Below are 17,897 nucleotides of genomic sequence, written 5' to 3' on the forward strand. Positions count from 1 at the left end.
GAAATCATTTCAAGCGTCTTCTCCGATCTCAATGGTAGGAAAATAGAAAATTACAAGAAAATATTTGAAAAAACAAATAAATTAACGAAGGCTAAATAACATGAGATTGAACAATGAATGGGCTGACAATGAGCTCAAGAAAGAAATCAAGCCTGGCCGGGCGTGGCTCAGCGGTTGAGTGTCGACCTAGGATCCAGGCGGTCAGGGTTCCATTTCTGGGTAGGGCACATGCCCGGGTTGTGGGTGGGCTGCAGCCGATCAATGACTCATCATTGATGTTTCTCTCTCTCTCTCTCTGAAATCAATAAAGATATATTTAAAAATATACAGATACCTTGATGCCTGGTCAGTGTGGCTCAGCCAGTTGCACATCAACCTATGATCCAGGAGATCGAAGTTTGATTTGTCAGGACACATGCCCAGGTTGCAGACTCAATCCCCAGTGGGGGGCATGCAGGAGCCAGCTGATCAATGACTCTCTCATCATTAATGATTCTATCTCTCCCTCTCCTTTCCTCTCTCTGAAATTGATAAAGACATATTAAAAAAAAAAAGATACCTTGAAAAAAATGATAATGAAAACACAATGGCCCAAAATCTATGGGTCACAAAAAAAGCAGTTCTTAGAGGAAAATTTACAGTAAGGCAGGTGTACTTCAAGAAGCAAGAAAAATCTCAAATAAACAATCTAACCTTGCACATAATAGAACTTGTAAAGGAACAAAAATAAAGCCTAGAGTGAGTAAAAGGAAGAAAATAATAAAGTTCAGAGTAAAAATAAAGGAAATAGTCTCAAAAATGGTAAGAGATCGACTGAAAGCAAGAACTTGTTCTTTGAAAATATAAGTAAAACTGACTCATAAGGCAAAAATGAGAGGATCTTATTAAGTAAAATCAGAAATAAAAGTGACAGCTACAACCACAGAAATACAAAGAATTGTAAGAAATTATTATGAACACTTATATGCTGACAAGTTGGACAACCTGGCAATGGGTAAATTACTAGAAATATACAATATTCCAAGAGTGAATCAAGAGGAAATAATATCTGGACCTGGTCAGGTGGCTTGTTGTCATCCTGTACACTAAATGGTTGCCAGTTTGATTCTGGGTCAGGGCACATACCTAGGTTGCACGTTGGTCAGAGTGGACAAGGGAGACGGAGGCAACAGATCGTTTCTCTCATATTGATGTTTCTCTCTCTTTCTTTCTCTAATCAATAAAAAAAATAGGTGAAGATTAAAGGAAAAAGAAAAAGGAAACAATATCTATACAAATGAATATTAATGACATTGACTCAATAATCAAAAAACTCCCCTCAAATGTCCTATACCACATGGCTCCCCAGGTGAACTTTACCAATCAATCACAGAACAACTAACACCTATTTTTCTGGAACTATTCCAAAAAGCTGAAAACAAGAGAAGACTCCTAAACTCATTTTACAAGACCAACATTACCCTGATTCCAAAACCAAATAAAGACATTACAAAAAAAGAAAACTATAGGTCAATATCCCTAATGACCACAGATGCAAAAATCCTCAACAAAATATTAGCAAACCTAAAAAGATTACACATAATCATCAAATGGAATTTATCTGTGGGATGCAAGGTTGGTTCAGTACTGGCAAATCAATTAATATAATACAGCACATAAACAAAATAAGAATCATATAATCATATCAATAGATGTAGGAAAAACATCTGACAAAATCCAGCATCTGTTTATAGCAAAATCTCTCAGCAAAGATAAAACAGAGAGATCATACTGCAACATAAGGGAAATAAATGAGAACCCATTAGCTAACATCATATTCAAAGTACTCTTCTTAAGTTCAAAAACAATACAAGGAGGTTCACTTTCAAAATTTTATTCAACATAGTACTGAAAGTCCTAGCCATAGCAATAAGACAAAAAAAGGAAATAAAAGGCATCCAAAGGGGACATAAAGATGTAAAACTGTCATAATATGCAGATGACATATTATATATAGAAAACCCTAATGATATCACCCCAAAACTACTAGGCTTGATAAATTCATAAAAGTAGCAATATATAAAATTAATATCCAGAAGTCAGTTGCATTTTTATTCATCAAAATGAAGTATCAGTAAGAGAAATTAAAAAATAATCCTATCAGCTATTGCATTTAAAATCAAACCAACCCACACACGTAGGAATAAGATACAAATAAATGGAAGACTACTGTACTCATGAATAGAAAGAATGAACGCTGTTAAAAACATCCCTACTATCCAAAGCAATCTATAGACTTAATGCATCCCTATAAAAATTCCAATGGCATTTTTCACAGAACTAAAACAAATAATTCTAAAATTTATATAAAACCACAAAAGATCCCAAAGCAAAAGCAACCTCGAGAAAGAAGAACAAAGGTGGAGGTATCATATTACCTGGTAACACTATACTACAACACTATACTAATCAAAACAGCATGGTTCTGGCATTAAAAGGGACACATAATCAGAAGTAGAAAATAGCCCCAAAATAAACTCATGCCTAAATGGTTTATTAACCAATGAAAAAGGAAGTAACACTATACATTGGGGTAGCATGGTCTCTTTAATAAATGCTGCTGGGGAAATTGGATACACACATGAAAAAAATATGAGATTGCTTCCTTACACCATATGAGATAATAAACTGAAAACGGGTTAAAGAATTAAATATAAGACACAAAACCATGAAAGTCCTAAAAGAAAACACAGGCAGTAAAATCTCTTTAGTAATATTTTTTCTGATATGTCTCCTTGGACAAAGGAAACATATTAATAAATGGTATTACATTAAACTAAAATGTTTTTGCACAGCAAAGGAAACCATCAACAAAATAGAAAAACCTACTGAATGAAAGAAGATATTTGCCAGGGATACATCTGATAACAGTTAATATCCAAAATATAAAGAACCTCACCAAAAAGATAAAAAATCTGATTAATAAATCGGCAAAGGACTTTTCCAGAGGACATACAAATGGCCAACAGACATGAAAAGATGCTCAACAGAACTAATCAGCAAAGAGATGCCCATCAAAACAGCAATGAGATATCAAGTCACACCTGTCAAAATGGTTATCATCAATAAATCAACAAATAAGTGTTGGTGAGAATATGGAGAAGAAAGAACCCTTGTGGTGTGACTGCGAATTAGTACACCCACTACGGAAAAAGCATGAAGAGTCCCCCCCAAATTAAAAGTGGAGCTACCAAATGACCCAGCAATCCCACTTCTGGGTATTTATCCAAAGAAATCCAAAACACTAATTTGAATATATACATCCTTATGTTGATTGCAGCATTATTTGCCATAGCTTACTTATGAAAACAACCTAAGAGCCCATAGAGAGACAAATAAATAAAATAGCCATGCTCGCTGGGATACAAAACATTTTTTAAAGAAAAGGGGTAAAAGACAGTTTCTACTAAAAACAGATAAAGAAATAGAAATTACTGTTTATTAGGTATAGACTTTTAGTTTTAGAAGATGAAGAGAGCTGTAAAGATAGGTATTGGTAATGGTTGTAGTGAGTAATTTTGGTTAAGTGGGTAATTTTGTTACATGTATTTTATCAAAATAAAACAATTTTTTTTAAAAGGACATATCAAGTGTGGAAGGTGTAAATAAATAGAATTCTTTCCTATCAGTGATGGGAATGTAATACAGTGCATCCATTTTGTAAAAATCTGACAAGTTACTTAAAAGAATATACATTTTCCGGCTGGCATGGTTCAGTGGTTGAGCACTGACCTATGATCCAGGAGACTGAGGTTCGATTCCCAGTCAGGGGACATGCCCCGGTTGTGGGCTCAATCCCTCAGTATGATACTTCCATTTAATCTCTAGGAGGCAGGCAAGAAATGATCCTCTCTCATCATTGATGTTTCCCTCTCTCTCTCTCTCTCTCCCCCTTCTCCCTTCCCCTCTCTGAAATCAATAAAGATATATATAAAAAAAGAATAAACACTGAATTACCATATAACCTAGCAATTCTATCAAGCATCTACCCAAGAAAAAGAGAACTGTATGTACCCATAAATTCTTGTTTTTGTCTATAAGCCAACAACTGACCAAAAAACATTAAAAGTGATGCATATTTATTTACTGTAATAGTATTTGGCAATAAAGCAGAAAAAATGTAACAGATGTTACATCAAGGATAAACTTTAAAAATTTTATGCTAAAAAAGGTGGCAAGTCACTAAAGATCACATATTATATAATTTCACATACATTAATACATGAAATAGGCAAATGTATAGAAACATTAAGTATATAGGTGGTTGCTTGGGCTATGGTTGTCAGGTCAGAGTGTGTCTGCTAATAAGTATGAACACTCATTTAGGGATAATGAAATGTTGGAAAATCAATTATGGTGATGACTGTACAACTACAATTATACTAAAAGTCATTCAACTGTACACTGTGGGTGAGTTATATGTTACGTTTATTATATAGGAAAAAAGCTGTATAGAAGAAAATGGTGTATGGCTTATACCTGCCAAAATGGTGGTCGAAAAAGAGGACTTTTTCTCCCTTGAAAAATAAATAACAAGAAACTGAGAATAAAATATCTTATAGAAGCTATGAAAAAACAACAACACAGATATATAGCAATCTAGCAAAAATAATAAATAAAGTCAAGTAATATTTAGACCACTTTAAAATAGGAAATCTTTTGGTATTTTCACTTGCCCATCTGTACTCCTCCTACAATATGCTGCAGGTCCATCTGAAAGATGAAAAAAATAATCCCCAATTGTTTTTCTCAACACAAAGAGAGCCAATCTGAACTATTTAGGTCTGACTAAAAGACATTTCCAAAAAGAGGATAAAGCTTCAATCTCATTTTTAAAAACAGCATTACCTTGACACATGAAGCAAAGGCACTACAAAAAAATTACAGACCATTATCTGTTAAAAATATTACCACAAAAGTTTTTTCAAAAGATACTAGTGGACAGAATTCCTGAAAATTAAACTAAAAAATTAACAAACTTAAAATACCACATAAGCAGAATGAAGGAAAAAATGGGAAAAAGAACGAAAACATCTCAACCTAACAATATCCACGTATGAAAGACTCACAGTTAACATCATACCCCATGGTGAAAGACTGAAAGCTTATACACTTAGATCAGGGAAAAGGACAAGAATTCATGGTTTGGAAGAAGAAACTCCATTATGTCAACAGCACCCAAAGGAAGCTACAGATTCAATGTAACCCACATCAAAATTCCAATCCTCCCCACTGAAATAATGAAATCCATCTTAAAATGATATAGAATCTTAAGGGACTCAAGTGTGGTGAAAACAATTTAAATAAGGAACAACAAAGCTGGGGGGTGTGTGTCACACACTTTCTGATTTCCAAAATTATTATCACAAAGAGTAAAACAAAATAGTGTGATATGGACACAAAGACATGATGGAATGGACATTCAGAATGATGGAATAAGAACCCAGAAATAAAACCTGACATAATACTGTCAAATGACTTTTAATGAGGATGCCAAACTACTGAATGGGAGACAGAACAGTTTTTTCAACAAATGTTATTGGAAAACTACATGGATACATAAAAACAACGAAAGTTGGACTATTATACCATATACAAATGAACGAAAAATGAACCACAGATCCAACCACAGAGCTGAAAACAATCAAGTTCTTTAAAAAAATATATGGCAAAACTTTCTGACATTAGATTTGGCAATTATTTCTTGAAAATGACACCAAAAGCACAGCCAACAAAAGAAAAATAAATTAATCAGAATTTTAAAAATCTGTGCATCAAAGCATTATCAATAAGATTAAGAACCCATAAAATGGTAAAAATATTTGCTATTCATGTATCTAATATGGAATACTCAGGACACAGAAAGAATTCCTACTACACAACAGAAAAATAACCGATAACACAATTAAAAAATGGGCAATGAACTTGAATAGATATTTCTCCAAAGAAATACAAATGAAAGCAAAAGAAGATTCTAAACATCACTCATCATTCGGAAATGCAAATTAAAACCAAGAGATACCATTCCTCATTCCTTCAAACAGCTATTAAAAAAAAAACACAGTGGTTTTTTGGTGAGAGTGTGTAGAAACTAGAACTCTTGTGTCATACTGACAGAAGTATAAAATGGTACAGCAACTGTAAAAACAGGTTGTAAAAAATTAAGCATAGAATCACCACATGCCGTAGTCGTTCATTCAACTGGCAACAGACCCAAAAGAACTGAAAGCAGAAATTAAAACATGTTTGCACACCAATTTTCATAGCTGTATTATTCATAAAAGCCAAAAAGTGGAAATAATGCAAATATTCATCAATAGACGATGGGATAAACAAAATGTTTATACTATACTCAGCAATGGAGTACTCTGAAGTTTTAAATAGAAATGCAATTGTGAAACATGCATGATCTTGAAAGACATTCTGCTAAATGAAATAACAAAAGGACAAATACTACATGATCTCACTTTTACAAGCAACCAGCATTGTCAAACTTACAGAAACAGAAAGCAGAATAGTGGGTACCAGAGACTGGAAAGAAGGTAGTGATGAATTCTTTTTGAAAGGATACACAGACTTTCAGTTTGGGATGATGAAAAAGTGCTGGAGATGAATAATAATGATTAAAAATGTAAAAATGAGCCCTGGCTGGGACTGGCTCAGTGGTTAAAGCATCAGCCCTCAGAATGAAGGGTCTCGGATTCGATTCATTTCAAGGGCACGTGCATCCTTGCAAGCTCAATCCCTACTTCTTTCAGGAGGCACCAATGATGTGTGTCTCATCAATTTTTCTCTCTCTCTGAAAAGCAATGGAAAAAATGTCCTCTGATGAGGATTAATAAATAAGTAAAAGTCAAAATGTAAAAATAAGGTCAGAATTTTAAATACTGTCCCAAGAAAAATGACGTGAAAGGATTACACATGTAAAACTTTCAATTATGTTTCAGTTGTAGTACTTTGATGTATTCTTAAAAAAATTAGACTATTAAAAAAAAAAGCTAGTCTTTCACTTAAAGTATTATGGTTGATAAGAAATCTCTAACCCTATAGTTTATTTTTAATGAGACTTCAGTATCATTTTATCTGGGACATATGTAGTCCAAATTCAGTTTAAATTTAGACACACAGGAGGAAAACTATTAAAATTAAATATTTGAGTAATATATCTAGTGATCTCATTATTATTATGTTCATTTTGTGAAAGAATTTAAAAGTTCTTATTTTAGCCTGGCCAGGCATGGCTCAGTGGTTGAGCGTCGACCTAGGATCCAGGTGACTGGGTTCAATTCCAGGTCAGGGCACAGGTCAGGGTTGCGAGCTCAATCCCCAGTTGGGGGCGTGCAGGAGGCAGCAGATCAATGACTCGTCATTGATATGTCTATCTCTCTCTCTCCCCCTCTCTTTTCCTCTCTCTGAAATCAATAAAGATATATTTAAAAAAAAAAAGTTCTTGTTTTAATAATACTAGGTACTCTATTTTTGATTCACTTCCTACTAGGTCTTTTAGTACCTACTCCTTGGTATAAACTTTTTTTAACTTCTCATTTATTTTAAGATATTTTGGTAAATTTCTTCTTCTAATGAAGTTTTCTTTAGAAACTAAGACCGACACAGGGACTGTAGTAATGCTTCCTACAGGAATATCTTTCAGATAAAACAAAATAGAAACATCTTTTCACTGACCAGATGAAAATGAGAGCTACACACATTATTTTCTTCATATTAAAATTGTTTTTTCAACTATTAGTAAACTACTTAACATTCTAAATAAAAGCATTTCAAAAACAAGGACTTATAAGACAGTAAATTAACTATATGTATTTCATGAACTATTAACTTTGCTTAAATTTTTAGAACTTTAATAATTTGTAAGTTACAGCACTTATATGAACTAAACAAATTGTTATAAAAGTAGTATCCTGGAAATAAACACTTACCCTCAATGATTCCTGGAAGGAGGAGGCCTGGTACTGTGCATACTTAGCGATTGTGGTATGAGATCTATTACTTTCACAACGCCAGATTTTCTTTGTTCCAGTGGGATCCCAGTTTTCATCAGCTGGTTGCAACAACTGTGTCCTCACCTCTACCATATGTTCATTGTTAGCTTCTACCAATGTTTTGGTAGAGAAAAGTCCAAGATCTTCATAAATAAATAAGTTGCATTAATAAATAAAATTGTATTTGGTACAATGAACATTTCAAAAAACTTTTAAAAAAGCATGGAGGTCCATCCATTTCATGAAGACTGCTTCAACTCATGTGGTGCCAAATTTGCGTAGCAGTCCCTTGAAGAAACAAGTCTAACCATCACGAAGGTAACAAGGGGCTAGAAAATTTATAAGGAGGATCTAATTTTACCTCCATTTTATACTCAGAAGGTTCTTGGTTATCTAATTTAAACCACTAATGTTGCATAATGATACCGTTAAAAACTAAAAATCCACGGTAAATCTGTCAATAAATAATATTGACAGCATGTGTTAACATTGAGAAAGGGAGAAAACATTAAAATAAAAACTCAAAAATTGAGTGTTTTTAAAAATTAATAATAATAAAAGAAATATTCAAACATTTAAAAAAAATAAAACTTACCTAATTTAAGAGCTCCAGCAAGGCCACGTATAACTGTAACAGGGTTTCTTGGATTTGTACAAAATTGATGCAATGGAGGAAAAAAAGCATCACGTTTATTTTCCAACTGTAAAATTAAAATGTTTTGTTAGATCTAAGAAAAATGACTAAATATTATACTATTCATATTAATTTTTCACCAACCAAGCATTTTAACATCTGCAATGTATCTTAACCATTAATGTTGTATTGCTACATATTACAGTATTTATCATTAGTCTTTCCAGGAAATTGTTATTTGGATATAACTGCTACATAAATTTCTCCTTTAGAGAAATACATTTTAAATTTGATAATTTTTGATATGTTGTTACCAACCAATTATATCACAAGATTTACAAAATATAAATATTTTAGCAGTTCAAAAATATTTCCTGAGTTTGCTTTTCAAGTATAATTCCATAATTCTTGTATAAAAGGTCGGGAGAAGTGAAACTTACTAGACTATTATAAAAATGCAAAATGATTCAATATGATCCACAAGAGAGAAATCTTCACTTTGCATTTATTCTCTCAAAGTTTACTTTGAAAAGTTTACTTTCATCTTAATCTCATAACTTTCCTATTCTCTAAGGTATCAGTGAATTTTAATAAAATATTAGCATTGAGAACAGCTGGGGAAAAAAGAGAGCCAAATCTCCAAAATTCTCTCATCTGTGAAATCATTCTAAGTATTTTAATGTTTGTTTGTTTATTTATTTATTTTTATCTTGTGTGTTAGAGGGAATAAGGATAACAGAAACTCTGGGGGAGAAAAACCACACAGAAATTATTTTAATTCAATTCATAGCAACTTTTTATATCAAATCCTTGTTTCTGAAAAGAACTGCACTCAACTTCAAATTAAAAATGTTTACTTGTATTTACTGTTACCTTTTTAGTTGTATGTATTCAATTTTATACTCTCCACTTTATTTAAAGATACAAAAAAATTCTTTTTAATTATATAACATCAAATGCATTTGGAGATCCATACAACTAGCAGGTAGAAAAATACAGGCTTAGAAAGTTGTTAAAAAATGACATAAAAATTTTTGTTTTACTATTCTCATATAATCCCAACCCATAGGTGAGAAAACAATTTAAATATTCTTCTTAAAAATTATTTCTAAGTATAACAGTGGTCAACAACCTTTTCTGTAAAAGGACAGACAATAAATATTTTTGATTTTATCAACTACATGTTCTCTTTTGCAAATAGTTAACTCTGCCAAACTAATGCAAAGCAGTCAGAGATAATGTATATATAAATCACCTTGTCTGTGGAGCAGTAAAACTATTTACAAAAATAGGTATTGGCTATATTTAGACTGAGAGATATTAGTTTTCATCTATCCTCTAAGATACCAGTATGTTTTTGCAAAATCTTCAACTAACTGAGAAAAAAATTAACCTTATCTAAACTTCTAAAAATTGATTTAATTTGCATTGGTTTAAAATGTATCTTCAAAAAACAGACAAGTTCAGACACTTGATTTCTAATTATTCAATGAGACTCACATAAATACTAGGTGTAGGTGGATTCAACTTGTCCTTTGGCAAGGGAGGGTACGGTGAAGCTGGTGGTCTTGGAGGTGGGCATTTATCCAAAAAAATGTGACTATTAGACAAGCCATTATTACCTAAATTCCTGTAAAATAATATGTAGAAGAACTATATCACCTTTTAATTTTGAAAATAGATTTTAAAAAATCTAAGTTTTAAATATAGGGCACTTATAAAAATAAAATCACTTAGGAGGATATTTGCAATCCATTCAGTAAAACAAAAAAACAGAATAATTATAACTTTCAGCATGTGTTCACTTTGATTTCTTATACTTTTCTTAAACAAGATATACTATATACCCAAAAAATATAAATTATCCAGATTTCTCAACATATTTCACTCTTAGATTTTCATTTAATGTTAAAAAATAACATGCAAAAACAAGTTTTAATATCTATAATTTCATAAGATTCTCCTCCTTTTCTATATCATAATATTAATACTAGAAAACCTATGTGACCACTTTAAAATCTAGAAACACCACTTGTTCGCTATTCTCAAAGATGATTGATTCTCTGTGCAACTCCCTGACTAATATTCAGGAAGACTCTATTAAATTTATAGATTATAATAATTTCAAAGTCAATTGTATAGTTGCTATGAATTTTCACACTGTATGTAACTTAATGTTTTTGGATTAACTCTTTTTCTCTTTAATTAAAGATATCACATTTGCTAAGTTATAAATTTTAAACATGTATGAAAATTACTCCCTAACTCAAACTTTTAAAATTTTAGTTTATAAACATTAGATACTTATAAACTCTTAAAATGTTAACTTAGAAAGCAAATACTAAAAACTGTTAATCCTTTGAAATAGTTACTTCTGGAACAATGAAACATTTAAATATGGATGGTATTACACACTTTGAAATTTGATATGGAAAAAGTGAAATTAAAACTGAAAAAGAAACAGTATGTTTCATTTTGGTTTAAAAATACCTGTGTGTGTATACATATATATATACACATTCATATATGTGTATATATATATTCACATGAATGTATATATATATGAATATAATAGTGGTAATCTCTGAGAGGCTGGAATATGATATTTTTATCATTTTTATTGCCTATATTTTCTAACTTTTTATAACGCATATGTACTTATGTTGTAAGAAATTTTAAATAACATCTGTATTTTTATTAAACTAGAAACTAAAAATCTCAAAAAAAATGCTGATATGTACAATGACATTGAAGCATAACAAAGTTTTTTATGAAACTTATTTTAAATAAATGACTGCATCACTTTTTACATAATCTGTTTCTTATAAAATCAAAATATTGTTTCAGTTTTCTGATTTGGACAGTAATCAACAATTTTCACTTGGTGATTAAATTTCCCTTACTAACCTGCATGCCTTCAGAACTTCCGTGGAACTTGAATATATAGACATAGACATTGATGGTATACTATGAGGATCAGATTTGAGGCCAATTATAGGCAAGTCTGGTTTTTTAGAGCTTTGTAAGTTCCCTAATCCTCCTCTGTTAATTGTGTGTAACCTATTTTGAGGATTGTTAAGGCTGGTAACACTGTGTGTGGTTGTCTGCTCAGTGGATTTTGAGAAAGGTGTTGTGGTGAAAATGACTGAAGAGGGTGAAGAGGTAATAAAATTATTAGTCTTTGTATGAATAGCTGGGTGAATACTACTGGCTTTGTCATAAGCTCCAGTACCCACACTGTCACTAGCTTTTCCAATCAATGAGGCAGAGTTCTGAGGGCTGTCTGATATTAGTAAATCTGGTGATGTACAATCTCCATGGTTAGGACTGCAAACAGATTCTATCCTCAGCTGCTGAACATGATTAGAAAGTCCTTTGACAACAACAGAGTCATTAGATGTGTCTCCAGCATGCCTGCTTGTTTCAGGCACCAAAGATCTATTTCCTGAAGGTTGGCTCTCTTTGGTAAAAGTAGTGCCTTGCTGTCCACATGAGGTAGCAATATGAGAGGAGAGGTGATTGATAGCAGCTCCCTGTGTTACTGAGTTGCTAGGCAGAGTTCCATGTCCAATGTGTTTCTGAATACTACTGCTAGCTGCTTGGAGATACTGGACAGATCCAGTGGAAAATGAAGGTTGTTCATCATCAGGTCCTGACAAATGTGAACTCTGACCTTTGTGAAGCCTCTAAAAAAGAGAAGAGAAATAAAGTAAGTAAAAAGGTTTGTTTAAATCTGTAATTATGCAAACTCAACAATACAAAGGATTAAAATGTTAAAAGCAAAGATACCAAAAGTAAACAATTAAATGTGTAATATAAATTTATTTCAAATCCTAAAAATTAATTTAAAAAGTTCCCATTACCAACTGATTAAAGTAGTATTTTTAGGAAAAATTATGAAACTGGGCTGATTGTAGTTTTTAAAACATGCTGTAATATTTCTTCACATAAGATTGGGATTTTTTTGGTTCAATTCTGATGTACACATTTTCATCTTTACAGAAATTTATCAGTAAATATGTACAATCATTACCAATTAAAGCTATAGACACAAATTAAATATAACAAGTCACTTACCTACAATGTATTATAAACTTAATACAGAAAATAAATTTGTTAACCTTTAAAATTATCAGCAAACCTTATATGTACATAGCAACTATCCTTAATCAAAGCAGCAAAACTATTAAATCTATAATACTGCAAGAAATAACTCATATGAATTTCTACCCTTCCATTGTCTCTCCCTGCAACCCACAAAGGCATTCTAGTAGTGTTCCCATGAATGATTTGGAGAGAGAGCACTTTTCCCCAAATTCACATAATGAGGAGAATATACTGATATTGTTAAAGAATTTTGATGGAGCAGTTTATCAACATTAATAAAACATTTGGACACAGAAAAATTCTTTTATTGGATAAAAATATACAATGAATTATGTAAGTTTTACCTGAAATTTGTGCTTGGTGTCATAAATTGCTCTAAGAAGATTTGAATTTACTGACAAAGTAATTAATAAGCTAATTTATCAACACTGATTAAAGTCATACTAAAATACTAAAACAATATTACAGCTTGCAAACTATTTTAACAATAGAACATGAAAGCTAGTAACATCGCAGGAGTTAGAAATATACCATACACTACAATATTTTTAACTTCAAACTGCATATTAAGTGGAATCTCAGAACCATGGAGAAAATATTATGGTTGCTGCTTTCTAAATTTGTTAATTAGTTTAAGACACTGGCTAACACCTCGTTGCCGTTAATGAAATTTGTCAGTTAATAACATGTGATGTGGCAAAATTTGAATTTACAAGTTATATATACCCTAAAGTCACTTTTAATCACCTAATTAAAATTTGACAGCATGTCTCTGACACTGAGTTTTATCAAAAAACAGCATGAACTAACAATAAATGGTCTTAATCAGATTATTTAAGTGATCTACTTTCATATTTGAAACATTAATAATGACACAAATTAAAAGTTCAAAGATACAATACAAATAAAGTATTATAAAATCCTGGTAACATAACATAACTTTTTGTAAAGAAATTGCGCATATTGTAATCTAAGCAACACTCAAAATATCACTGAAAAAGGATGTGGTTTAGGCAAATAAATTCATTCATCACCACCAAAATTAACTCACAGATTAAACAATTAGAAAATAAGCAACCAGATGAAAAAGTAACATTATATAACATTCCAAGCTAAAGATAAAATATTTTGAGTTTATAATTTTTTTAAAGGAAATCAATGGGAGTGAAAGCAAAGGGATACTTCAAAACTGCCTACAACTTTCAATGTGTTTCTCAAAAGATACTCAATAGGCTGCCAGTGGACTATGAACACAATTTAACTCTAAGAATTAGCTGACTACCAACAATACTACAAACACAGAGGAAAATCCAAAGCCACCAGGGTAAAAATTAAAACTAAAAAACAAACAATGGCTATCAACTTTTGCTGAGAATGTTCAACCAGCAAGTTACTAAAGTGAGAAAAAAAAGTTCATAAGGAAGAACAGCTACAATGCAGATTTTATATGACCAGTAGCCAATAAAAAATTGCTAAACATAAAGGAACAGACCCTCAAAAATTATATTTGAAAAAAAAAATCAAGGAAGAACACTTCCTATATTGACAAAAACGTCATCAAATTAAAAAATTCAGTATTTAAGGAAACCTAAATAGTACAAGTAATAAAATAACTATATACCCAGACATGATAATAAAACTGCTAAATGCTACAATGAGATAATCCCAAAGCAAAGATGATGACACATTACATTAAAAGGAAACGTGATATAATAAACAAGAGAATTCTTATAAAAACTGGAATCTAGGTATGTGGAATGACATGTTCAAAGTACTCATAACAAATTCCAAATGAGAAGTCTAGATAAAGTAAAATTATACTTCAAAAGCAAAGGTGAACTAAAGACATTTCTAAAAAAAGCACCCAGCTAACAGAGGGGTGCAACAATAACAAAATACTAACATATAAAAAAATAAATACTAACATATAATTTAAGTGAAAGAAATGACATCAGCCTGGCTGGCATGGTTCAGGAGGTCACTGTTTGATTCCCAGTCAGGGCACATGCCTGGGTTGTGGGCTCCATGCCCAGCAGGGGGCGTGCAGGAGGCAGCTGATCAATGATTCTCATCATTGCTGTTTTTACCTCTATCTCCCTCTCTTTGAAATCAATAAACACATATTTTTATCCTTTGGGACAGCATGGGGGGAACTAGAAAGTATTATGCCAAGTAAAATAAACCAGCCAGAGAAAGACAACTACTACATGATCTCATTTATATGTGGAATGCGATAAACAAAACAAACTGATGAACAAAATGGATCCATAGACATAGAAGTATGGAACAGACAAGGGATCTCAGAGGTAAGGTGGGGATGGGGGAGTGGGCAGGGAGAGATTAATCAAAGAACTTATATGTGGATAACCCTCGGACACAGATGTTGGTCTGGGGAAGGCTTGGGGGAGAGGTGGAAGGGACCAATGGGGGTAAAAAGGGGACATCTGTAATATTTTTAACGATAAGGATAAAAATCTTTAGCATGAAAAAAATGGATGAAAGTCAATACTTTATATTTAAAGTTACACTAGTATGTTTTGGCTAAACACAAGGAAAAGCAGCAAATATGGCAGAACAGAAACCAGTCGTTATAGAAGGGAAACGAAGAGCAAAGAAACAAATGGAGATTAACCACATTAATAATTATATTAAATACAAATGGACTGAATATTCTCTCTACAAGCAAACCTTGTCAGACTGCTTAAAAACACCAAGATCCAACTATATGCTATATGCAAGAGACAATTATCTTCAAAGACATAAACTGAAAGTAAAAAATGACAAATGATATTACCTACCTTGCAAACATTACCAAAGAGAATTAGAATATTAATATCAAAGAACACAAGGCAGAAAAAAAATTAACATGAGAGAAACAGAAAAATTACTCAATGGAAAAAGTTATTAGATCAAATATGTTTTCTTAAAAACTATAAATAAATATGTACCACATAAGAGACTCGAAAGTATATGAAGTAAAACAATTCCTATGTGAAAGAGAAATATACAATTTAACAATAATAGCTGAAAATTTAACCAACCCATTGTAAATGACTGAAACATTAGTCAAAAAATAAGCAATGATATAAAAATAATTAGCAACATTATAAACCAACTGAACATGTCACAATCCACTCAACATCAATAGAATATATATTCTTCACAGTTCACAAGAAATATTGTCTACAAAAGACCATGGACTAGGAGCAAGCACAAGTCAATAACATTACTAAAATAAAAATACACACTAACAAAAAAAAAAAATGTTCAAAATGGAACCGCATCAGGTGTCAAAAACAGTACGATGTGAGAAATACCTCAATTCTGGAATATAAACAACAGAACTCAAAACATCTCATGAGTCAATTTAGAAAATCATAAGAAACAAGGACAATTGATGAAAATCAAAACATAGTACATGAAAACAATACTTAGGTTATTTATAACTTCAAAAACATTGTCAAAGAAGAAAGGTCTAAAATAAGCTACCACATACCGAAGCTAGGAAGATACAAACAGAATATAACTACAAAGAAAGAATAATATAGATCCGAAGAAAACTCAATGAAATTAAAGAAGAGAAAAGCAAAGGAAAAGCTCAGGAGAAAAAATAAAAATAAAAAAACTTGTCTTTATAAAGATTAACCAAACATTAATTTTTTAAATTAAGTATATAAAAACATTAAAAAGTAAAATTTACTGTATCAAAAACAAAAGAGTTGACATGAAAATAGATCCTATAAAAACATTTCTGGCAGAAATTATACTAGCTCTACAAAAACCACTTTAGGAAATACAGGAATATGACCAACTCATTTTAGTAGGCTAGTATTACTCTAATACCAAGCCAGAAAAAGAAAATAACCTACTATTTCTCTTGAACACAAAGGCAAATATCCTTGAGAAAGTATAAACAAATAAAATTATGCAACACATAAGAAGAATTATGCACCATGACCAATGAGAATCTATCCCAGAAATAAAGATAGGTTTAACATCTGAAAAATGAATGTAGTCAATTTAATGTATTCATTACACTAATAAATTAATATACCCCTATTATCAGTACAGAGACAAATAGCATCAAAATATCTGAATTGAAGCAGGAAAATAAATTTGACAAATCCAAAATCAACTCTCAGATAACAAGAAAGGGATTTATTAAACTTACAGGTAACACATTTAATGCTGAAACACAAAATGCTTTCCCAAAATAACAGGACCAATTCAAGGATATCTGCTATTAGCACTTCTACTCAACAATGTACTAGAGGTTCTAAGCTAGGCAGGTAATAAGAAATTAAAGAGATAAAACCCACAATCTTACAAGAACAATTTCAAATACATAATATTACAAAATAAATAGGTTGAATAAGGTCTCTAATTATAAATCAATTATATTTCTATATTCTGACAAGAAATAATCTGGAAATAAAATAAGGACATACTTCTGATAACCATATAAAACATGTCTGAGAAATTAAAAGAAAACTAAGTAAACGGAAAGAGGCACTACATTTATAGTTTGGAAAAACTGGTATTATGAGTATGGCAATTTGCCCCCAAATTGATTTATATATAAAATACAACACTTATTAAATCCCAAACTGATAAGCTGAGTGAGACTAACAATTATTTGAAGCTACAAAGAACATATCATAAATCAACTTTGAAAAGAAATTGAGCTGTATAATTTAACTTCAAAACATAGTATTGTTACAGTGATAAAAACTATGTAAGACTTACTATGAAAAAAATATATTGATCAGTATAACAGAACAGTCTAAAACTACATCTAAAAACTCAGTAAATTAACTTTGAGAAAGCTAGTGAAAAAATAGAAGTTTTCTAAAGATGGTGATGAAATAAGTGCATACCTATATGCAAACTAGATATCCTCAAAAAATATATACACAAAAATTAACTCAAAATTACAGAACTAAGCCTGGGATGGTGACTCAGTTGTCCCATACAACAAAAGGCTGTGAGTTTCATTCCTAGTCAGGAAATAAACCTAGGTTTCAGATTCAATCCCCAGGCGGGGCACGTACAGGAGAGAAGGCAAGTGACTGATGTTTTTCTCTCACATCAATGTTTCTCCCCTTCTCCCCTCACCT

The 17,897-nt window shown here is 31.6% G+C and overlaps 1 protein-coding gene across 4 annotated transcripts in view; it reads right to left on the reverse strand.

Annotated features, from left to right (window-relative positions):
• The window catches only part of LOC308552009 (lysine-specific demethylase 6A-like), a 252,461-nt gene that overhangs the window by 47,511 nt on the left and 187,053 nt on the right, over positions 1-17,897 (reverse strand). For all 4 annotated transcript variants that reach the window (XM_081126956.1, XM_081126954.1, XM_081126955.1 and 1 more), the window contains 4 exons: positions 11,581-12,359; positions 10,174-10,303; positions 8,635-8,740; positions 7,977-8,182 (listed from right to left, as the gene is read on the reverse strand). In XM_081126956.1, the coding sequence (XP_080983082.1) occupies positions 7,977-8,182; positions 8,635-8,740; positions 10,174-10,303; positions 11,581-12,359 (1,221 nt within the window). The remainder of the gene's footprint in view (positions 1-7,976; positions 8,183-8,634; positions 8,741-10,173; positions 10,304-11,580; positions 12,360-17,897) is intronic.

Source organism: Miniopterus schreibersii, assembly GCF_964146895.1.
Source record: "Miniopterus schreibersii genome assembly, chromosome: Y".
In the NCBI taxonomy this organism is placed as follows: domain Eukaryota; kingdom Metazoa; phylum Chordata; class Mammalia; order Chiroptera; family Miniopteridae; genus Miniopterus; species Miniopterus schreibersii.